This window comes from Corvus brachyrhynchos, unplaced genomic scaffold, assembly GCF_000691975.1.
Source record: "Corvus brachyrhynchos isolate BGI_N302 unplaced genomic scaffold, ASM69197v1 scaffold705, whole genome shotgun sequence".
NCBI lineage: Eukaryota > Metazoa > Chordata > Aves > Passeriformes > Corvidae > Corvus > Corvus brachyrhynchos.
In genome coordinates this window covers 1,393,508-1,408,471 of record NW_008238346.1, presented here as the reverse complement: position 1 = coordinate 1,408,471, position 14,964 = coordinate 1,393,508, and the positions used below count along the sequence as shown (strand labels likewise).

Below are 14,964 nucleotides of genomic sequence, written 5' to 3'. Positions count from 1 at the left end.
TTCAGCAGGGTTAGCAGTGATCACACTGTCAGCTCAGCTGCTTAAAAATGCTTGTTTGGAAACCTAGGGATGGCAGGTTTCTACCTAAAACTGAAGTACACAAACCAAAACTGCCTCTCAACATAAAACTGGTAACCAAAGTATAATCAAGCTTTTAATGCAGTGATGACTCTCAGCCCTCCCACACCCCCAAACCTGCAAAACATTTGACATCAACACACACACAGAGTGTTTTAAGTGTAAAATCCACAAATGGAGGCTGTTCTTGATAAAGATGCTAACATTTCGAGATCCAAATTTACCACAAGCTGTCGAGATGGTTTAAGAACTCTAACAAAACACCCAAAATAGAAAAGACCTGTTAAATAAATAGTATTCCCAATGCATAAAACTGAATAATAGTTCTAACATCCTATTTTAAAATTTACATGTATTCTTCAGAGGAAATTAAACTTATTAACTGTTTTGTGACCAGTTAGGAGATGACAGCATACTGACGAGCTACAGTTCAAACAGCATTATTTATGCTACAAGTAACCAAACCATAACAAACCAAAAGCACTATATGTATCACAGGACAGATAGGAGAGATGGGGTGCGTAGAGCTTATCACATGTTAGTGTTTGTTCTTTTTTATATAAACATTAGGACTGGTTGTCTCATCTTAGAACTCTAATCACATTGGTAAGTTTAAACCATTTTTGAAGGATTTTTTTCTCATTTCCCCAGTATAACTGACAGTTTTCCACTGTAACTACATGGACCATTGTGACACCTGGATCTTCCAGCTTGGTGCTGCACTGATTTCTACCAAGAAAATCAGGAAAGCAGAGGAGAGGCAGCCTTTATCCTCTGGAGAGCACTGAGGGGTCCTGCCTGGGATTCACAGGAGGCTGCCTTTCCTCCAGCCTCCACATAACAGGTTTCACATCAGTGCAGCTTCTTAATACACTTTTTACCAGTCCAACTGTTTGTCCATCCTCCAGTTTCCACTTCCAATCAGTAACACTTTGGTCCTAAGATGCTGCTTTCTGTAACCTATGATAGAAATGAAGAGCACTGCCTTTGCCTATATACAATGAAACAAGTACCTTGAAGGGCACAGGTCTCTCAGTGGTTTGGAGATGATTCCAGCCTGAAAGCATTCCTCTACAAAGCGCTCGAGCACAGAATAGGAGTGTGGCACATCCAGGTTAATGTCTGGGATTTCACAGTAAACCCGTTCATAGCCCTGCAGTGTAAGGATTCAAATAATCATCTGGTTATTCCATGATTTTATTACAATGTTTTTAAATACCCTTCTGCACTACAGAGGATTAATTTTTTTTATATGGTTTCACACATATGTGGATAGTTCCAACAAACCTAAAGCAGAGCAGCTACAAGTCAGTAGAGAAATAAGGTATATAATATCAGCCAATACCATGGCATTATACAAATACCTATCTACATAAAAACACAATCTGAACTTTTAACTTCTTTAGAAGTGAGAAATCCAGATAGTACAAAATCTCTGTGTTAGCCTGCCTGTTACTACGTGGGTAGTAATATGGGAAGAAAATTAATATGTCTTCCAGGTAAACGAACAAAATGTGGCCAAAAACGCAGTTTATGCAGCAGGGAAGAAACTACCAGAGATGACTTCATCACTTCCCACCAGCAACTCAGCTGGGCGAATTTTTATGTAAGTCTTGGTGTGGTCCCCAGTCTGCCCTGGGACAGAACTGCTGTCCTGTACTCATCCTGAGAAGTAAAGTCACAGATGATTCCAGCTGTGCAAAATACTGGTTTCTATATGGCTCTACTTGACATTTGTAATTAGCAGGCCTTTATTGTACTATTTCAGTTACAAAGAACTACCAGATAAAAACAGAAATTTAAAAAATGAAGCAATATTGCAGCATTTTAGATAATTCATTTTAACCATTTAACTGCATAAAGGCAGCTGGAAATTTTGGAAGACCTTATGCAAAGTTCTCTAAATGCCATACTTACTCTTTTCATTTGGTCCACAGTAATGACAGAAGACTTCCACAGAGTTTTCAACAAATCCAGTATCATTTTAAAGGTCTTTTCTCCAGTTGACTCCAAAACCAGTACAATGGCCTAAAACAAATCATGCAAGTGTTTTGACTAAAATGAAAACAGTGGCTCAGGTACATGGTGTGTGAACATATGAGGTACAGAAAGGAGTGAATGCATTATTAGGAATTTTCTGGGGAAAAAAGCCCATTTGATACATGCACTCACCATTTCAGTTTAATATTATTATTATTACTTGAAAAGAAGAACTGATGAGAAGTTCATTGGGTAAGATAAAAGGTATGAAAAACCAGAAAGGACTAGACAGAGCGAAAAACATTGCCTTTCTGTCGCTGGTTTCAGCACTACACAGCTGTATCCATATGGCTGCTGCAGTACAGAGGGCAATTAATTAATTTTGTGAAATCAATTTTGTATCCATGGGGTTTTAATTTTGTATCCATGGGGGTTTCTTATCTATGATTTTAGAAGGAGTCAGAAGCTTAAAATCTACAATACTCCACAACCTCCATCAAATGAAATGATTCTGCAGTTCTATTGTGAAGGAATTTTCTGTAACAAGTAAACAACAACTTTACTGAAAAGGAAATTTTGGAGATTGTGGGTGTTCAGCTTTATTGGTAAACAACCATTTTCCAATTTGGCAGATAAAACAGTACAAATGGGAACCATCTCCCATATAGGCTGGGTCTGAAATATGTGAGCTTTTACAAATGTGCTGGGTGAAACAATCCCACCCCGAAAAAGGAAGCTCTATAACTTAACAAAACAGGTAACACGCATTAGAATACCCAGATATATGAAACTAGAAGGAAATAAACACCTAAACAAAGCATGGGAGGGCTTTTTTGCTGCTATTCCTCAGCAGAAAATAAACTGAGATCTTATTTTCTTATTTTCTTTGTAATAGTCTGAATTCAACTACTTAACGCCCAAAAATTACTTCTGGATCTTCCCAGCAGCAGCTTACTTGTTGCACAATGCACACACAAATGAGCACACAAACCATTAACTTTACATGGAACAATTTAGTTATTCAAATAACAGAACAAGCAACCTAAGCTTCAGATGCCAGTTATATTATTTGCATGCCCACATCAAAATACCAACAATTATTAAAGGGACTCTGATTTCTCCTTACTTCATATACAAGTTCATGGTGAAAATGGGGTACTTCCAGTTCCTGAAGGCAGCGTTCAGCTTCCAATACATCTCCAGAAAGCAAATACTCTTTCAGCAACATATCAATCTATTGAATTTTAAAACAAAAAACCCAACACTAATTAGATACAAAATTTAAAAGTTGTCAACTGTTTTGATAATCCCCTATCAACCCAGCAGCAAGTCAGTTCCTTGAAGTTGCTGCCAATGCTTTTATAAATGTAATTAAACTCAGGTATTAATTAAATGGAGATGTTACCAGTAACCTGAAACACAGTGTAAGCCAAATACCTATCCACAGTGCTGATACACAAGCACCAAAACCAGTGCTTTCTGAGCTGTGTATCACCCTAAAAGGTGAATATGGGTGTGATTAAGTTTATCTTCTCCCTTGAATGCCTCCTCCTATCATGTTACACTCCCAACCTAGAAATTGTAACATGACCTTTTTCCTTTAGACCTGCTGCCTTCATAGCATGGATCTCTAAATATTCTTGTTTCTTCCTCTCTCTTTTTTTCAGTTATTACTGTGCTTTCTTTATCAGCAACACCAAAAAAATAATAGTTTACCTAGTCTAGTCAGTTTCATCTCAGCTCTTTTAATTACTTCATCACTTTATACTGTGAGGTCTAAGAAAGCTAAATGCTTACAAATTTTGCTTAAAGCAAAAAAACCCCATATACTTGCAATACAGAATATGGCACTAGCATGTTCCCACCAGTGACAAATACTACAAAATTAACAAAATTATCTACATCAGTTTGTAAAAACTACTTCGTCTAACTCAATTATATAAAAAAGGAAGTCCAAACAACAAAACAAAACCAACACTCATGACATAAGACATCATTTTAGTACAGAATACATGTCACTCTTCCCTCTACCCCAAACGAGGTAAGCTTAGACCAACAGCCAACTGGAGAGAGGGGAGTTTTGTCATTACCTCTTTGACCAGATGTTTCACAGACTGCTGGCCCCCTCCTGCCCCCCACACGCTGTCGATGCGCTTTCCTCCCTTGCTCATGCTCAGCAGCACCGTGGCTCGGTCCAGCGCAGCTCTAAAGGCAAAGTCAGTGCTTAAATTGTGATTACAGAACTTTATCAAATGCATCTGCAACTTCCCCCATGGCCATTTCTCCTCAGACAGAGCTACCAGATCTTTGGGAAGAGGTCAGGGTTATCAGCTCCATGGGGACCATCTGGATCAAAAATCCAGCAAATAAGCTCCCCACATGGTCCTTCTGTCACCTTTATACTCCTGGTCATACCGTGGGTAAGGACAGGTAACAATCCTGTGGACTGAATCACCAATGCAGAACCTGAAACATCCTCACAAAAAACAGCTGAATATTTTCTTATGCAGAGATGGATTGTATCCAGGCTCCTCCGGGAATGCAGCTTGGCAGGTGGAACTCAAACAAAAAAGGCCTGAGTTGCTGCCACACTCAAGAACAGTTTTTCTACTGAAATACTATTTTCTGTTTGGGTCTAAAGAATTATGAAACCTTTAGAATTTAAGCCAAAGAAAACACTTCAGAAGGTAAATATGTAGATGGAAAAATGGTACAAGCTAGGGATGCCTGTTTATTGAAAAAATAATAAAAAGGGAAGTAAGGTGAAAAAAAAGAAGTCTCAGATACAGTATGTACCCTCCATGTAAAGGAGGAACAGTTCTCCCAGTCCTCATGCTGGGGGCAAGCCAATAACAATAACTCTATTCACCAAGATTTAATGAGCAGGAAAGACTGGCCAAGAAATAACAAAGGCAGCAAAGCATCCCAGATGTGCAGAATGCAGGCCACAATCCTTCAAATCACAGGACACATTTGTATAAGTGACAGACAATTTTCTCAATTTGAGCCCCCGAGGTAGGCAGCTAAGCACTGCTCTTCCTTCTGAAAGTGCCCAACTATAATCATTGCAAATGCAACTTCTGGAAGACACAGGAGTTCAGCACCTCCACACCAAGCCTCAAACATACACTTATGGGGGTAAGAAAAATAAAACATGACTCATTATTAAAACATCCCTCTTTGTCAGAGATTGCTCCTTCAAACTTCTCACACTGACATGGAAAACAATTGTACTTCTTGACAAATAGAGCATTACAGAGAAAGTCTCAGAAATCACTGCATAAGCTTCAAATCTTTGTAAGGCAAAACAGTTAATCCCTTGTGTATTTCACAACATATTTACAGCAGCTGTCCTGATGCTATATTTACCCATTAATCACATTAAAGCTTTTTCTAAGACAAAACCTTCTATAACCACTTCTTGTTTCAGCTCATTTTTTCACCCTCGAGCATAAGCTGGACAACAAACCTGACAAACTGAACTCAAATGTATTAATACATTTTTCAGAACTCAGTATTTCTCCTCTGACTTGAGTCATTCTGGATTTTGTTGGTTTTGTTGCAGATTTTATGGGGTTTTTTTTTCATTTTAAATTAAATTTAAAAAAAAGTTAAAGAACTGCATGATTTTTTCTGAAGCTGTAAATTCCTGATCATCATCTTTGACATTTGGAATAGAAAACTGTCTCTATACAGAAAGCAAGGAAATTACCGAGCTTGGACACAATCCACAGTGCCTTTGTAGCCATCTATGTAGGTACTGCTTAGGATCCCATCTCCAACAGCTCTAGCAATGAACTGGCCCACCAACTGCAATAAAACAGAAGCATTTTTAATGAAATGCTGAATTTCAAAGAATTTCTAAGTAGATAATTACAATGTGCTTGGTTTTCAGATTTTATTTAAATGAGCTGTTTCAAAGTGAAAACACAGCCTGGGTAATTGGGAGAGGATTACAGACAGTAAAAAAATCAATAGATATTTTTCAAAATACAGAGTCTATTTCAGTTTATTTGACCTATATTAGCCACAAAAAGCTTCTGACTACTGTCATAAAGATTTACAAATATACCTGCGGTGCCCTGGGAGAGTCCAACACCAATTCAGGTAGTTCTTTGAGCAGTCTATCAAAGGACTTTTCCACATCAGTTTTGCTTACTACTGTCCCACAAAGGTCGGAGATAAGCTTAGATGTCATTTCCCTGTGACTAGCCTTCCCCTCTAATGCCAAGGAAACAGCCAGCACTGGCACACTGTATTTCATTTCACCAAGGTTTAAATTCTTCAGCATCTCCTAGATAAGATTTGAAAAATGAAACAATGAGATTTCATAGTTTTTATTATTTAAATATATAAATAGACCTCAAATAAATATTTATGTGCTTATATTTATACAATTTCATATATGCTTCTGCTCATGTGCTTAATATAACTGGGTATTCTTATAGTACATTTCTTGCCAACTTCTCTATAAATTCGTTCATAGCTAGCAATTGCATTACCCTGTATGCTACAGCTTTGCCCCCTAAAACAAAGAAATAAAAAGGCACAAAACATACCGAAACTTCGTTAGTATCTCCATGTTCAAAATACTCCTGGATGATTGGTGTTAAAGTTTTTTCAAATGCTCTTTCATCAAGAGGTAAAACTACTGTTTCATAGACACAGTTCTCCTGTTTTAAAAGACAACAAAAGCGGATACCCTTACTGTCTCTTCTTGCCCCTTATGCACCACTATTAGCATTAAGACAGATTTTTTAAAATCCATAATGATTTGTTCTTGGTAGTCAATATTCTTCCAAAAAACATTAGCCTCTGTCTCTACTATTAAAGCGTAGACAATGCTGGCTAATTGTCATACTTCTTCATATTTTGAATTTACTGTTAGCTGAATTCAACTGAAAGGCTGAATTTACTGTTAAATAATGGTAAATTATTTAACACCGAACCCTGTTCCTAGGATTCAATTGATACCACAGGAGCAAAGGTCAAATGCCTCCATACTGAAGGGAGAGCAACAGAAGCTCCCGTCCCAGCCCAGTGAAGTTGGCTGTGCCACAGCACCTTCCCCTGCAAGTGGCACTCCCATCCCTGGCAGGAAACCTGCCTTGTTCCCTCTTCCTTAGTGACTGTGTGACCAGACAGGCGGTGCCATGCACAAATCACAGAAAAGGCATTTTCAGAATATTTGTGAGCAAAGACATTTCCTAAGGGAAAAAAGTCACACAGCAACTGCCTCATGCATCACCTGTCCTGCGGAGCTCCAGCAGCACCAGATCTCCCTGCTCTAATTCAGTTCCCTACTCCACACCTACAGAAACAACATTCAGAGCAATACTACAGAGCTGAACAAAGACATCTGAACAAAGAGGTTTTTCAACTAATGTTTAGTTGAAACTTTTCATGGTCAAGAAGTATAGCAGAAATAAAAAAACCTATCCTTCCATCATACCAAAGTTACACAGAATGTTCCTTCTTCAATAAGCTTTGTTCTATGCACTTGTCAGCTCCATTTTTAATGGCTATTTCAGTTAATGTAAAGTGTCAAATTTTAGGGAAAACTGATTTTCCCTGGAAGAAGACTTTGATATTCCCAGATACCATTCTTTCAGCAGCTATGGCTACAGCAAACAGCCTCTACTCAAAGGACACCACCATTGTTCTTATGTCATACAGAACGTACTTATGGTCAGTCTTGCAATTGTATTATCTCAGAGACTTTAGCAATCTGTGTTTGTAATCAGCATTTCCCTTTCAGTGATAGAGATCCCCTCTGCCCAATAAGGTTTGCTTTCTTTCCCCTTGCCCCAGTAATATGGCTGTAAGATAGAATCTTCCATAACATATTCTAAATAAACATATGCCAATAAAATACCCAGGCTATCGACTTCATGCTGGTTTGAAGTGTTTACACCAAGCAGACAAGACATTGGGTGGGCTGGGAACACAGGGAAGAGAAAAATCTATAAAGGATACTGTCCCCACTAAACTCCCAACCTGAGCAAGTCTGTGTGGCATTTTTAACACAGTGCCTGTGTGCAATATAGAGCAGCACTGCAACATCCACCTCCATGGGAATCAGCAGTGGAGAACACACCTGGGAAAGCGATGCTGCTTACTCAGGCATAGAAGGAGGGCTTGGGGGTAAGATTTGTGAGTATTCCACTGTGACTTCTATACCAGCTGACTTTTTACTAGCCAATAATCTATTCTTGAGCATAAAAATGAGCATTTTGTAGTGTAGTGTAGCCAGGCTGACATTCATATTAACTCACAAGGCCATTGAAATCGATAAAAGGAAATATAAACCAACACTGCAAAGAAACTATTTGCATACCTGGTCATCATCATAATTAGGATCCTTAATATCTACTTCTTCCACATCATACACTTGACCTGGTGTCCCCCAAACTCCTTTACCACCTGCTCCACCTGGCAAAATATGGGAGAGTAAGTAAGGACCGCCAGTTGACAAACACTTCTGAGTTCAACACAACATTCTTTAACTTAAAAGTGATCTATCACTGTTTGTGTCCATCTCCTGACTAACAATATATGCTAAAAAGGGTGTGTTTGTCTGACAAGTTCCCAGTTCCACAGCCACTTTTCATCACTTTCCAGTAAGACACTAGAAGCAGTATGGAACTTCAAAAGAATTACTGAAGTTCAGTTGAAACTGTACTTTCAAATATAACCATGATTTAAATTTGCATTAGTAACAGTCCTGTGAACTACCAACAGTTCAAATTTGTGTATTAAATCTACTAAGGAAAGGTACTTCCCTCAAAGACAGATGTTGATTGATCACAGACATATTATATTTGCTGCTACCTGCTACTGGCACCCACTAACATAAAGGGCCAAATGCCTGCACAGAGACTGTGGTTTATGAACACAATTCCCAGCAGAAAAAAATGTACTGTGCTTTGAACAAATCTTTATCTTTCTCATTCTACTCTCTTCACTAAGCTACACAAACCTTTCTTTGGTAGACCTCTTCCCTTCCCAGACCGGGATCGCCTGTCCAGGAGTTTCCCCTTTGGGCTTGTTGGTACAACTCCAATCTTCAGTGTCTCTCCATTCTCACTAACAGAGTCTCCTCTCCCAGAATCTCTAGAAGAGTTTTTCCTCAACCGTCTCTTTGCTTTAGCATTTATTTTGGCTTCAGTAATTGAAGTTGCAGGAATCCAATTTCCATTGATTTCAGTTTTTCGCTCCTCAGACACACCATTTTCTTCATCACCGGAAAATGGAGCATCATTTAGATTCTCAAGTTCTTAAAAAGAAGACAGAAAAAAAAATCTTTTATGTCAGAATACCAAAACGCATTGCATTTAGAAAGGATTATAACATTATATAGAACTCTTGCTTCCAACAGTGTTAAGGCAACTGTTGTTTTTAAGATATGTCTACATATTGCAGTAATAAGGAGTTTCTTATTCCCCTGCACAAAATATCCACAATCTAAACAGAGCAGATGTCAAGAACTGGAAAGCAAATTAACAAAACCATACATAAATACGTAAACCACAGAAAACCCCACCCTTGTTAAACAAAAACCATCAGAACTCCTCAGTGCATTAGATCTAAGTGCCTCGTTCTCACTCCACCCACTCTTCTCTTGCTTTAGAAACAAAGAAAACTGCCAATAGAGTAAATTCTGTAGGAACTCACTGATGTTAAAAGACTCCTCACCAAAGTGAAATTAACTCCGTAAATCATCAACCAACATTCCCCTTATTCAATTCAAGGAATTTCAAACACAGCCCACTAGCAAGAAAACCAACAACTTAGCCATAGAAAAATATAAAAACATCACTACTTTTATTTGTTGTTTTTAAAGTTATGGGGGAAAAATGCTGTTCAATACAAAGCTTGGAGAGCTTGGTAATGAAGACTCATAGAATACACAGTCCTTTGAATCAGTGGGATCTCTCTTCTCTATGGATTGTCCTTCACTGTAGCTTCTGTCAAGACTTGCTAAACACAACACAAATATAATAGGTTTGTTCTGTACCCAACAAGAAACTCTCACAACTTAAGGATCTGTAAATGTCTTAGAGCACTGAGAAGTGCAGTAACTTCACTCTCTGAGGAAGCTAAAGCACATTTCATGTTTAGGTCTAAAGCCTTACAAAGTTAAGTTGTCCCCCACTTGTGCTGTGTGGTGCAGCAGGATGTCTTATTCAGAGAACTATAAACAAAAGCTTTCACAAGCTATTCTTCCCCTTCTTAACTAATCAAGTTAAAAAGAAAAGAAAAGAAAAAGCACCTGAGGACCTATTTACATTCCAGTGAGTACCCTGGGAGTCCTTGCAAACTAGAAGACATGCACAAAGCAAACAGCCTCAGCTCTCTGTTACACAGTTCTCTGTTTCTTGAGAACTGAGTAGAGTCCTAAAGACACAACCCATAGCCTGGACACTAGCAGGGCAATAGGAGGGCACTCCGAAGAAGCTGCTTTTCCAAAACTGCTTTACAGAAAAGCTCACTGCTATAAACCCAGAATATGAAGATATTTACATTTGAACTTAGCTAATATATTAATTCACCATTCTGATACTTTCTCATTAGCAACATGCATTTGGCAATACTTCTCAGAAGTATGTTTTTTTCACTTCAGAACAGGTTAATGAAAAATTGTTTTGAAAGCAAAGTGCACTAATGAAATATTGCCAATCTTCAAGCATTTACCCATATCAAAGAGAATACTACTCTACAAACGGAGAAAACTTTGATGGAACTGCCTCCTTTGTGATCAAAGAAATAACATTTAGACACTGGTGTTCACAGATGTGAATGCTACAGCTGAGCAAAAATGCAGCCATTCCAGGCTAAGCTTCATCTTTCCACTCATTACTCCCACAAAAGCATTCCTTTTACACTTGCAGCAAGCTAAAAAAGAAAAGCATGCATCACATCCAGGAAAAAATTTCTCACAAGCAGCTTTCTCAGTTTGTCTAACATTTTAATAAAACAATGAGAGATTTGCATAAATCTAACAGAGGGGGAATAAAACGAGCAAACCCAAACAGGTTTCCTTCCTCTCATTCCCCAGGAGACCCCATCAGCAACAACCAGCTCTTCTCAGTCAAATGCACGCAAATTCTTCTTCATGCTCAGTCTCCCATGAATTTCTCCAGTTTAGACCTGAGACCTGGCTGTCCAGAAACTCTATACTCTTTGAAGACCACTTCCTTCTTCCGCAGTTTCCAAAGAAAATGGCCAACAACTAACACAAGTCAGTCCTGACTTCAACAGCTAAGGATTAAAGGGGAGGTTACAGTCCAACCTCCTTACACAATCCTGATCTCAGGTTCAAGACTAAAGGAAATGTCCACAGGAAACATCCAACCCATAAGAATTAATATTTCTCACTGCACTACTAAACTGTTTTTTATATAACACTGTCACTTCCAGCTGTAACCTCTTTCTCCATAATATGGTAACCAACTGGCCCTCCACTATTAGTTACCTAGTTAGGCTTGAAAAAACAGGCTGAACACATACATTATTTTCCAAAAACTTATAAAATAAAATGAAATAACAAGAACCTATAAAATGGTGCAGATATTCTTTCCAGCTTCTCATTTTCACATCATATAACAGATACATATATAGGCAGTAACAGTCTTGGATCAACTTTAATACTTTGTTTACTATATATTAAGAAGTTATCCAAATTTATCTCATTACCCTGCTATTAAGCCTAGCAGGCTCACTTAAAATCTGTGCTTTTATGGTGTTACCTTCATTAAGAAAGCCTTCTACCAATTTAAACTGTCCAAACTCACTCAAACCAGCTCTCCTGCAGCTTTCCACCTATTATTCAAATATAATCCTAAAATGTGGAGAACCAAGGTATCTTCTGCATTAACCTAATTTTGCTTAAATATCAGAACATCAACATCAACTCCCTATGATTATGGAATATGTTGCCAGCTCAACTGCATTACTGCCATCTTAACATAAATACCTGTTATCCTTAAAAACATTCAAAACCTCTTTGACATGAAAGAGTCAGTGCAGACCATCATAATGTTTGGAAGATACAGAAAACAACATGAATCTGTGTTACCCTGACTAAGCATCATAAAAGAAATGTGTGATATGGACAGTCAATTTCATGGCAGTCTTTAACATGTACTTCCTAAATTTTTCCCATGCCAGCCCACTTCCAGTCAAGCTCTTCAACATTTTTCCCCCCTAATTTTAAGGTAAATAGTTGCATAAAAGCAGAGTTTGTACATCTTAAACACACCTACACATTTTACTTCTAAGATTATTCTTTTCTTCACATCAGCACTACTTGAACTCAGATGATAACGAGGCAAGTGCAACTACTATTCAGTAACTTACAGAAATGCTAACTTTATTATTTTAACAAATTTTAAATAAATGTAATAGAGCAGGAATCTATGATATATAATTGAAATAACTATTCTGTAAGTTTTTGATGATTGTTTTTTAAGCAGTATTGTTAAAAAATTATCAGGTGATACATTTGTTCAACAGAGAACATTTCTGGTCAGCTAAGCAATTTTAAGTAAAAAAAAAAAAAAACCAAAACAACTGAATACATTACTTACCTGGTGGGGTAATAAAAATGTGCTCCTTTTCTATTTCCATAGTTGCTTAACAGAGCTGACTGTGAAATGTAAAGTCTTAATGTTTTCCCTCCAAGGCCTAAACAGAAATAGAAAAGCTTAGAGAACAAAAAACACTAGACCAAAGTAAAATGCAAACGTTTCACTCACGAAATATAAAAACTGAGGAGGTTAAGCTATAATTAACTATTAGTAACAGCTGAAAAGTTCCTGGGAAGGTAAATGGTGTAGCAAGACAGAAGCACCACCCTCCAAAACATCTAAGTCTGGATGCCTTAGCAGTTATCAGTTCTGTTGCTTATGAAGGGGACAAAAGCCGTTACTTTAAGGCTAAAAGCCCCATGTATGCAGTTTTTTTTAGCTGATAAAAGCCACCTCTATCAATCTAGACTGTCCTGTTCTGCCAAGTGGTTATCCATACAAGCATACAATACCAATGTTACTATTGCATCCACGAGAGAAACGTTCTTCATGTGAATGATGCTGATAAAATGGTACCAATTTATCGAGTTCAGCCCAGCCCTTAGAAAAAAAGCTAATTTCTGATCCGCCCCTCAAGGACATAGTCTTTGTTTTACTGTCTGTGTACATATAGCTATCATGCTTTCACATCTGTGCTTCTGCACCCTTCAAACGCTCCTGGCAACCACCATTCAATCTGCGAGGGATAAAGTTCTCCATGTCTAAACACTTCTCTTTTTCTGTTCCTGTTTCTCCCCCTCCCTAGTAGCTGCTGTTCTCCAAACCACCCCAAGTCACTGTGAATGGGATGGCATCATCCATCTCTCCTTTATGTACACAAAAAATTAAGCAGTCCCAGAATTCCCTCACACACTTTTTCACCTGCAAGATTTTCACAAATCCCTTCATAGGCCTGGGAATATTACTGGTATTTCTGTATGTGCCATAAGAATTCAGTAGCTGTTTTTTCCCCTATCTCATCCTTTGCTGCCCTGAAAACTGTTTACTGTTGAGTGGTAAGATTGTGACAAGGAAGGACTGCATTCCCTTCCCCTTTTCTTCTCTTCCCCGGTTTTCCCCTTTCATGCCCACTTGCCTGCCACAGACCCATTAACGGCCAATGATTCATCACAGACCGTTGGCAATAAAGAAACTGGTTTGGGGCACAGCATTCAGCTGTCATGGTCTTGTATTTCCCAATGCCAACCCAAACAGTTCCCAGCCTTCTGCAATAAGAGTCCTCCCTGCCCCACACATTTTTTAAAATAAACATTTTTTGTGAGTTACCTCAAGCAATCATTCAGGAGTTCTCCAGTGTTCCCAGTCACTGCTGGTTGAGATATTTTTCCGTGTGGGTCTCAGTCTAATCTGCGCAAACTACCTTGTAAGAACAGTTTTACTCTTCCTAGTGGAATGTTCCATCAGTTGTCCACCTCTTGGTAAAAGACAAAAAAGGAAAAAAAACTGTGTTAAATAATAATCACAGCTTTCATCATTTGCAACCAAGTTCTAAATTTCAAGTGGAGAAATGCTCTTCCTGTACAGGACCCTAGTTTAAATCCTCCACCTGTGGCAACATAATAAGTAACAACCCAACTTCCATGTGGTGTCTTTCTGAGATTCAGCAGCCTACTTTGTTTATAACAAGGATGATGGAATATCCAAGCCTTACAAGTCCTGCTGTCATACTGATCAGGAGATACGAGATACACTCTCAGTTTAGCAATGCACATTCTCACTAACTCAAACCAGCAGATTGCTGGGGCTTCAGGATGCTGGTATTTATCACTGCATCCAAAACCCACCACTTTCTGATTTGCAGACTTACACCACACAGCACTACCGATCAACTAGGGAACACAATTTGCAAAACCGCCTTAAAAACATCAGAATCCGTGTTAGAGATAATACAGGAACAAAATCGACAGAAGCCACTTTAGGCAGAACACAAATGCGATAGAAATTTTTGAGATGAATCAGTGATATGAACAATACTTTTACAGTAATTCGTAAGACAAGGATATTTTTCTAAGCCACTGAAATCCACCAGTAAAACATACTCGGTGCTCTGTACCCACTACCATTTCTTGCACTTCATCTAAACGGGCATTCCACCTCAGCAGGGACATTAACCTTTAGAAGCAACACACGCTGCAGGACAAAGCTTCCAGAAGTTATCAAGACCTCCCGTGGGCGCAAAACATCCCTGAGTAACTTCCACATAGCACACACTTTTTTTCCCCTCCTCCCTAACTTTAAGCAAACACCCCCATCACCGAGGCTTTGGCGACCTGCCAACACCAGCTGCTGCTCGGCAGCCACAGATACCAAAGCCACG

General features: G+C 38.5%; 1 protein-coding gene across 2 annotated transcripts in view; it reads right to left on the bottom strand.

The window, feature by feature from the left end:
- PDCD4 (programmed cell death 4 (neoplastic transformation inhibitor)) overlaps positions 1-14,964 on the bottom strand; it is a 19,404-nt gene that overhangs the window by 1,062 nt on the left and 3,378 nt on the right. For both annotated transcript variants that reach the window (XM_017735182.1, XM_008634409.2), the window contains exons 2-12: positions 13,914-14,061; positions 12,648-12,744; positions 9,038-9,334; positions 8,396-8,490; positions 6,618-6,731; positions 6,131-6,352; positions 5,771-5,868; positions 4,149-4,263; positions 3,185-3,292; positions 1,996-2,106; positions 1,092-1,231 (exon numbers count right to left, since the gene is read on the bottom strand). In XM_017735182.1, the coding sequence (XP_017590671.1) occupies positions 1,092-1,231; positions 1,996-2,106; positions 3,185-3,292; positions 4,149-4,263; positions 5,771-5,868; positions 6,131-6,352; positions 6,618-6,731; positions 8,396-8,490; positions 9,038-9,334; positions 12,648-12,687 (1,340 nt within the window). In that variant the 5' untranslated portion in view covers positions 12,688-12,744; positions 13,914-14,061. The remainder of the gene's footprint in view (positions 1-1,091; positions 1,232-1,995; positions 2,107-3,184; positions 3,293-4,148; positions 4,264-5,770; positions 5,869-6,130; positions 6,353-6,617; positions 6,732-8,395; positions 8,491-9,037; positions 9,335-12,647; positions 12,745-13,913; positions 14,062-14,964) is intronic.